The sequence below is a fragment of the Tarenaya hassleriana genome, unplaced genomic scaffold, assembly GCF_000463585.1.
Source record: "Tarenaya hassleriana unplaced genomic scaffold, ASM46358v1 Cleome713, whole genome shotgun sequence".
Classification (NCBI taxonomy): domain Eukaryota; kingdom Viridiplantae; phylum Streptophyta; class Magnoliopsida; order Brassicales; family Cleomaceae; genus Tarenaya; species Tarenaya hassleriana.
The window spans coordinates 640-9,972 of NW_010969678.1; the positions used below are offsets into that span (position 1 = coordinate 640).

The 9,333-nt window shown below is 41.7% G+C and overlaps 2 protein-coding genes and 1 long non-coding RNA gene across 3 annotated transcripts in view; all 3 read left to right on the forward strand.

The window, feature by feature from the left end:
* The first annotated feature begins 3,053 nt into the window (after positions 1 to 3,053).
* Positions 3,054 to 4,647, forward strand: LOC104801629. The gene is made up of 3 exons (XR_769910.1): positions 3,054 to 3,173; positions 3,251 to 4,190; positions 4,408 to 4,647. It is a non-coding gene; the product is annotated as an uncharacterized LOC104801629 (long non-coding RNA).
* Positions 4,648 to 7,182: 2,535 nt separating this feature from the next.
* Positions 7,183 to 8,215, forward strand: LOC104801630. The gene is made up of 2 exons (XM_010524948.1): positions 7,183 to 7,332; positions 7,451 to 8,215. Exons 1-2 carry the CDS (start codon positions 7,183 to 7,185, stop codon positions 8,213 to 8,215), a joined length of 915 nt encoding a protein of 304 aa, XP_010523250.1.
* A 66-nt stretch (positions 8,216 to 8,281) lies between these two features.
* Positions 8,282 to 9,333, forward strand: part of LOC104801631 — a gene marked incomplete at its 3' end in the record, with an annotated part of 10,719 nt that continues 9,667 nt past the window's right edge. Inside the window, exon 1 of the mRNA XM_010524949.1 lies at positions 8,282 to 8,473. Coding sequence (XP_010523251.1) covers positions 8,282 to 8,473 — 192 coding nt within the window. The remainder of the gene's footprint in view (positions 8,474 to 9,333) is intronic.

Below are 9,333 nucleotides of genomic sequence, written 5' to 3' on the forward strand. Positions count from 1 at the left end.
TGTGACGTTTGACTAGGTTTAGATTTTTCTTCCGCTGCATGAAACCTAGTAAACCAAACCCTAGATCGATATGATCGCATGCTAGGAACACGTAGATTCCCATCAATAATATCTGTAATTAGTTGACAATAATATCATATAGGCTGTAATCACCATTGTGACACCCGAAACCCGTATCCCGCAATACGAGTTGCGCCACATGGACAATTAAAATAAAAATCGCATTTCCAAAAAATCCGCGGGAATTTAAACTTTTATTTTTGGAGTTCAGCGGAAGAAACTTTCTTACATACATATACGGTACATTATTCCAGTTATAATTATACATACACAGTGGTAGTATCACATTATTACAAACCATAAAAGTCTACCACCGATATAACACAAACCGTTCCCCGAAAACGTAAATGTACCGTAGAGAATAATTATACATGATCACACGGCAGGTCACCACAGTCTTCGATGTCCGCTCCTCGACTACTGCTGCTCACGACCTGAAACGTTGCGTAACAACGTCCTAAGCTAATTGCTTAGAGAGTGAACTCGGGCGTAACCCGGAGTTCCATTCTCATGGTGCCAGGGAAAGCACAAACATATATATATATGTGTGTATATACTAATATTCTAATAAACGGGAATTGAAAACATGAATCACTGTAAGCACGCAGCAATCACAATCAAGTCCGTACGACAAGTCGGCCGTACGACAAGTCGCAGGACAGAGTCCGTCAAATCGTCTCTACGCGCACCATGCGTAGGTAAGTACTCCCCATGTGCATAGCACAACCACCTCTCTCCTCGGAATCCATCTACTCCTCAACCACTCAGAATCCGGCATAAGTATCTTTTTATTTTCTCCGCCCGAACACATCTCCCCACCCTAGCATCGATGTCACCTCTCGATGCTAGGCGTGTCCCCGCTCCGGCATTGATGTCACCTCTCAATACCGGAGTTCACCTGACGTCGGCTACAACCGACGCCATCGACTATAACGAGAGAGCCAATCGTAACTATTTTCAGAGATGCAGATACAGGGTGTGGATCCTGATCTTGTAACTTGCACGGTAGTGCTTGATGGTCTTTGTAAGAATGGAAAACTGGACGAGGCACTTGAACTATATTGCGAGTTGGAAACGAGTGGGATTGACCTCAATATCTTTGTCCATAGTGTTATGATGCATGGCTTGTGCAAAGGTGACAAGGTTGATGAGGCACTTGGATTGTTTAATAAACTTTCTGATAAAGGGATTGAACCGAACGTAAACACGTACAATACAATGATTACTGGATTTTGTGGAAAAGGTATACTCGGTGAAGCCGACAAGCTGTTTAGGAATATGAAAGAGGTTGGTTGTATGCCGGATGATTGTACGTATAATGTACTGATCCGAGGTCATCTCAAAGGTGGCCATGTAACACCAGTTATCGAGTTGATTCGAGAAATGCGAAGCCATGGTTTTTCTTCGGATGTTTCAACAATGGAAATGGTTGTTGATATGTTATTGGACGGGAGATTGGAGAAAAGTTTTTTGGATCTTCTTTCTCGGTGAGCTGTAACGCGGAGGTTTCTTTCAGTCATGGAAGTCGTGTGGCAACGAGGTGTGTTCTTCTTATGTTCTGAGTTTAGGACTTTTTAGCTGTTTAAATTTTCATCGCTCGACATATTCTCCGTAATTCACATAATGGTCGAGATATCAAAATGTGCATCTCAGGACTAATATATTTACATGATGGGTTTTAGTTTGGACGTTAAATGCACCGTGGCCTTGATCCTAGCAGTTTTTTCTTTTTAAATTCAGTTTTTCTAAATTATTCGGTTAATCAATCGTGGAAATTGCTTGCAGGTGAACGAGAAGATTATGAGATGTTGGAAGTGTTCTTGCTAAAGGTTTCTTAATATCTGAAGTGGAGAGATTGGCGTTGATTTGTGGGTTTATGGTTTCTTCTGTTTTCCATCGGTGACTGCTTAAAAATTTTCTGGATCTGTACTCTGAGATTCTGATGCTATGTAACATGTTCACGTTTAAGGTTCTTACATATCTAAACTTCACAGTTGAACAAATTTACTGGTTTAAACTTGGAACGGTCATATTATCTGGCTTTAGGCTTGTTTAACTGTTTAAATTTTCATCGCTCGACATATTCTCCATAATTCATTTTAATTTGTTAATTAGTATATTCACATAATGGCCGAGATATCAAAATCTGCATCTCAGGACTAATAGTCTTGTGGTTACTGGTTAGTTATGTTATCATCAATTAACCCCATGTTTATATGATGGGTTTTAGTTTCGACGTTACATGCATTGCGGAAATTGCTGCAGGTAAATGAGAAGATTATCTAGAGCCGTACAAGAGTAGAGTTATGAGATTATTTAGAACAGTCACAGTGACCATCGGAAACTTTCCCCATTGAATGAACTTTCCCCCTTCTCTAGTGCCAAAAGATTGATTGTTGAATAATGATGGGTTGGTTTACATAATTTGAGGATGGGCATATTATCGGAAACTTTTTTAGTTTTCTCTTGTTTTTCTGCAGTGTCTCTGAGATGCCGCCATTGCAGGGGTCAATAGCCATATTGCTGTTATCTTTATGTATCTAAATGAGTCGAAGGAATCTTATGAAACAAGTGAGGATTATGTCAAACACAGAAAGAAGAAGAAGAAGAAGAAGAACAAGCACAAGCACAAGCACAAGCACAAGCTGTAAAGGTATGTATGAGTTTTGAGTTGCAACTAACATGGTGAAAGTTCTGTTGTTGCAACTTTTATTTTTGGTATTTGCTTCTTTACGAAAGAAAACAGGACTGAACAGCAGCAGAAGACAGATTCAATAAAAAGCGCATGTAGTGGTTATATGTAGGATTTTTCATCTGTCTTTCTTCTCACGGTTTTACATATCTTTGTAGTTGGCAGTGATTATTGTTATGAAATGGCATCTAATTGATTTGGTAGCTCTCTCTCTCTCTTGTTCTTCTCCTCTTTCTTGTCGAAGTACAAAAACTCTCTCCTTTTTGGTGCAGATCTGTTTGGAAAAGGGTTTTAATGAAAAACCGATCTGGTTTGCCTGCCAATGTTAGTAAACCAAGAGAAATATCTTGTTTTCTCAAAACCGAACCAGAAGCCTCTGACCGAGACAGAGACTTCATAACTCCGCCATCTCCAACAATGTGTATGTGTCTTGATGTTTCCAATTCCTTCTATGCAGCAAGTAGAGTTATTCCTATTCTAACTCTTCCATAATTGCAGGATACCTGTCATTTCTTGGTGTCATGTGACTCGTGCACCCTAGTTTTTCCGGTTATTGACAGAGCCTCTGTGACGTCTGTTATATGGCTCTCAATCCGTGGTGTTTTTGTTCTTACCACCATTGCCTCTCCTTTGTTGTTCAGATCTCTCTTTCTAGAGTGGCAATCTTTTTTGTATTGACCTTTGTTGCCGCTGTTCCGACAGTCAAATTTGGTTTTCGACTTAGATCTCGATCTAAATTTCTTGTTTCCATCGTTTTCCCTCTTCTCAAGTCTTCCTCTAGTCGATAGCGCTTATGTAGTGTTCATAGTTCCTTTTCCATGAGCCATGAATTCAAGCTCCTTGGATCTTATTGCAGCATTTACTTCTTCTAGAGTTATCGATGTTCCCGAATATTTGACAACTTCCCAGAGTTGTTCATGAGGCGGGGGAAGAGAGATTAATAGACAGATTGCCTGATATTCTTCCTCCACCCGAACTTATAAGTTGCAAAGGTCCGAAAGGATCCTCTGAAAAATGTCCAGGTTTTCCTCGATCGTTTTGCATCTTTCAACCTTGCTTTCATAATTTTGATTCTTTATTCCTTCTCAATAGATCTGGAAGAGTCTTGACCTTGCGGCACTGTCCTTCTTGCAGCAGATTTCTTACACAAATTTGCTCAACCTTTTTCCGAGTATTCGGAAGTTTTGGAATCATCCGCTAGTGTATTTGATAAACCCATCATCTCAAGTTCAATCTGGATCTTCTCTTTCAACAGAACAAAAGTCTCATCCTGCGAATTCGATCTGGGGGTTTCGTCTTCCCTGGCTCGCAACCGGATCTCCGGTACCACCGCCAAACCCTTCTACGCTTGAACGCTCGCAACGTGGAACCAACCAAAGGAACACGACATACAAGAACAGCAACTGTTATAGGCCAAGGCACAGTCAACAAATTTAAGGTTTGACTTTAGAATCTTCGTTTCAATTGCCAATAATTCATTAAAAACACCAAAATTATATATACTTCACTTTGAATATAGTTTTTATCATATTAATAATGGGTTGGGTCAATTAATTCACATAATCCAAATGATTCCAACCAAATGGGTAGGATTACCTTTTGTCACAACCCTAGTTTGTTTGCATTTAATTTATGTTAAATAATTAAATGTACAGGTGTCGGACCAAAGACTCAAATACTCTCAATATTTACCACTTATCGCCGACGAACAACGCAGCCCCCGGTCCGTATTTTTCCTCGACACCACCACGTCATCAAGTCTTATTTCAATTGTGTATATATTTACGTACATTAGAGGTAGGCTGTTTAGGCTAAAGGCATATGATTGTGTAGTAGGATATGGCCAATTTTGTAACATCTTACCTCATGGTTGTCTTATTAAATTATAGATCAATTGGCATGTTTAAAGGGAGGAGAGGACTAAGCCAAGGAGATCCATTATCTCCTTATTTGTTTATTATGGCTATGGAATTATTGATGAGTATGCTTAACCGATCGGCGCAGGAAGGCAAGCTGAATCTGAACTACAAATGCCAGAACCCGCTGATCACGCATCTCTCCTTCGCTGATGATGTCATGATCTTCTGTGTAACGCCCGAAACCCGTATCCCGAAACCCGTATCCCGAAATACGAGTTGCGTCATATGGACAACTAAAATAAAGACTCGATTTCCAAATATCCGCGGGAATTTAAAACTTTTCTTTTCAGAGTTAGCGGAAGAAACACTCGTACATACATATATGGTACATAATTTCAAGTGGTAGTATAACTTTATTACAAGCCTTAAAAGTCTACCACCGATATAATACAAAACGTTCCCCAAAAATATAAATGTATCAAAATACGTAAATATACATGATCGATAGTGGTACACTGCCCAGGTCTCCGATGTCGGCTCCTCGGCTACTGCTGCTCACGACCTGAAACGTTGCGTAACAACGTCCTAAGCTAATTGCTTAGAGAGTGAACTCAGGCGTAACCCGGAGTTCCATTCTCATGATGCCAGGAAAAACAAATACATATATATATATATATATATATATATATATATATATATATACTAGTATACTAATAAACAGGAAATGAAGCATGGAATCACGATAAGCATGCAGCAATCACAATCAAGTCCGTACAATAAGTCGCAGGACAGAGTCCGTCAAATCGTCTCTATGTGAACCATGCGTAGGTAATATATTCCTCATGTGCATAGCACAACCATCTCTCTCCTCGTAATCCATCTACTCCACAATCACCCGGATCCAGTATAAATATATATTACTCCGGTCGCTGCACTCCCCCTCGCCGACCATCCGCCGCGGAAATACTTGTGAGGTTTGGGTCCGAACCTGGCAGCGTAAGTCCGTACCACCTCCTCGGGAGACTCCAATCTACCCGAATCTCAGGTATATGATGCCCTCATCCTCGGGATACTCATATCCCGGGGTCCGCTCCGTCGCTAATGGAAACGTTGGCGCGGTTCCAAGAACCGTATGTTCCTCATCGCGCAATAGTACCGACTACAATCGGCTATATACGCAGGTCATCGGGGTGCCCATAACCGTCCTATCGTTCGGACGTTGGCGCGATCATCTCATCTCCACATTCACAATCATAATCCATATGGGTGACATCCGACCCGGATCGGATAGCCCATAGATGGAACGCAATCTCGCAATCATCGTGCATTCATTCACAAACGCCCGTTTCTACAATCACGCGCTAAACGTTAATCCGAACCCTTACGAATTAACGCTAGTGCCATGCCATCTACCCCAGTCACATGCATTTATATAATTTATCTACTATACATGCATTTTCGCTTGCGTAGTCTTTTATATTGTTTATATATTTTCTTTGAGTCTTTCCATTGGTATTACCGAATTGTACCTCCGGTATGACCTAGCTGGTCCCGGTCCGCCCGGATAACCAGTTCGATTCATTCCGTGGTTTTTAACCTTATCTGTTATTCATTTTGGGTCCAGACTACGTGGGATCCGGTCTGTCCCGTATTTCCGGTATATTTTATATTTTTCACTTTTTCACAATTTGAGCCGGGGTAATACTAGGTCCGTCTTATCAAGTTTTTCAATTTTTCACATGGTGAAATTTTAAGGTTCCGGACGGTCTGGCTAGTGCGGAACGGACGTTCCGCTTCACTCAGACCGGACGGTCTGGCTAGTGCGGAACGGACGTTCCGGACTGTCCAGAACGGACGGTCTGGACTTCGTCTTCAACCTCTAGACTTCGAGTTTTCTCCTGCAGACCTAGAACGGACGGTCTGACCTCAGACCGGACGTTCTAGTCCTCGGAGTTCATCAAAATCACTCAAACATGCATGATTCACTATGGATAATACACTAGAACTCATAAATTTTCATGGAGAACACGAATCAAACATCAATTTTACACGAAATCACTCAAAACCCAAAACCCCCGAATTAAACTCGAATTCACTCACCTCGGGTTAACCTCGTGTTCTGGGTGTCGGATAGGAAGCTTGGGGACGCTCCTATTGCTCAGCAGGAACCGATTTGGGTGTGAATCCTTTGGTTTTGACAGAGAATTTCGGGGTTGAACTGAGAGAGAATGGGGAGAGAGAATGCTTAAGGGAAAAACTCGGATTTGGACGATTTGTGACAAAATTTCCGGATTCAGAGCGAATTAATTGAGTTTAGGGCCCATATGGTTGAAAAATCGGGTTTTTGGTCGACCATAGGTGGGTAAACGTCGCTTTCAGGTTGGACCCGGGCGAATATCGCGACTTTTGTCGCTGCCCACGCTCGAGTCTGTCCGTTCCGTTCCGGACTGGTCTGTCCATTCCAGTGTGGTCGTGGTCCGTCCGTTCCGGTCTCTCTAGAACGGACGGTCTGAGTTTTTTTTTTCTGAAAACTGGGTTGTTACATTCTGCCAGGGGGACATACAGTCATTGATGGAGGTAAGAAAAGTGCTACAGGAGTTCAGTGTAAAAACGGGACTGCAAATTAACCCCGAGAAATCTGAGTTATTCCTCTCCGGCATGAATGTGGTCGAAAAGGAGAACATGTCCTCTTCGGTTGGCATTGCTCTTAGCTCACTACCCGTAAGATATCTTGGGGTTCCCCTCAGTCCGGTTAGACTCAGCAAGGTTGACTTTGCTCCTCTCCTAGACAGGGTAAAAGCGAAGATAGATAGTTGGCTAAACAGATTTCTTTCTGCAGCGGGAAATTCAGCTTGTCATCTCTGTCATTTATGGGATGATCAATGCTTGGAGCATGACCTTTGTGTTGCTTAAATTTATATTAAAAGAGATTGATAGCCTATGCTCTAGGTTTATCTGGCAACATGCATGGGATCACTCACCCAGCTATCGAGTTTCATGGACAGTAATATGCAAGCCTAAGAAGGAAGGAGGAGTTGGGATAAGAATGATTGAGGAGACACATGTTGTCTTCCGTCTTAAGTTTGTCTTGTTACTGCTTACTAAGGCGGGGTCTCTATGGGTTGCGTGGATTCGACACAATGTTTTCAAAGGCAAAACTTACTGGGAAGTGAAGGAGACAACAACTATTACATGGAACTTGAAGAAATTGCTACGATTGAAGGTTATGGTAAGGCCTTTCACTAAGATTAACCTGGGAGATGGAAAGAAGACATCTTTTTGGTATGATAGTTGGCTGCCTCTCGGGCCGCTGATTGATTTCATTGGCTCAGCTGGTCCTCGACTGTTGCGGATATCTAAAATGGCCACGGTGGCAGATGCAATACGGGACGGAAGCTGGAGTTTGCCGGGTGCGCAGAACGACCGCATCCAACAACTTCACATCCTCTTATTACAGACTGATCCACCGAGGCATGATGTAGGACCGGACACATGTTTGTGGCGATGTACGGATGTTGATTACAGGCCTAGTTTTAAAACGAAACGGACATGGGAGCTTTGTCGCACTCCAGGGACTATTGTTGAATGGCATAACCTGGTGTGATTTAAGAAATGCATTCTGCGACATGCATTCTTAGTTTGGCAGATTTTTCACAGGCGATTACCGACTATGGATAGACTGGCTAGTTGGGCGATCTTCGGGCCGAATCGTTGTATTCTTTGCTGTCGCGAGGAAGAATCAGATTTTAGAGCATCGGAGAAGCGCGGCAGCGGAGGTACACCACTCACCAGAGGATATCTACATGCGGTCGAAGCTGGAGGCTTCTGCGACGAACACGGAGAGCTTCTTCATATGAGGCAAGTACGTCATGTGACCGATGAAACAACAATCAGCAAGGTGATGTCTCCTCCGTCACGTCTGAGGTGATTTGGATACTTTTTGCGGTTGATTTCGGTGATGATATGAGGTGTTAGCGGATTCCAGTTTTCTCTAATTCGATTGTTCATTCATTCATAGGGTTTCGGAAGACTGTCTCTGATCGTTGCATCTACAGCTCAATCAGTAACGGATGTTATCTGTGTAGCAACCGAGAGTTCATAGTCAAGATACATAACACAACATTTTTTGGTTTTGTGCTATGTTGTGTTTCATTATTTCCGAGAGATGCGAAAAACCTAAACTTAGTTGACCTATGAGAAACCAAGATTCTCAAGCTCAAACATCAACTCTCTGTCTCATTCTCTCTTTCTCTATCTCATTGTCGAAAGAGAATAGAGATAGAACCAGAAACCAAACAAGAAGAATAATATACCACTTCCATGTTTTGGCCGTTGATGATAGTTTCATTGAGGAAGCTTCTTCAGAAACCTTTGACAGTTTCTTCTTACCATGATGTCTCCCTTTCTCTTGATTACATACACGAACTCATCATACATATATATATATATATGGGTGTGTGCAGATCCTATATTTCATGTATATACCGCCATATGCATATATGTATTGAAAATATGGGCGATGATAGAAGAACATACATTATGTATGCATGTATGTATGGTTGGTTGTATGTATGTATGGTTGGTTGTGTGCAGTGACATGTGTGGAGTCTGGCGACAAAGTTTTGAAATATTTGGGGCTTATTATTTATATATAAGATTTAACTATTCCAAATATATATATATATATATATATATATATATATATATGATATATATACTCTC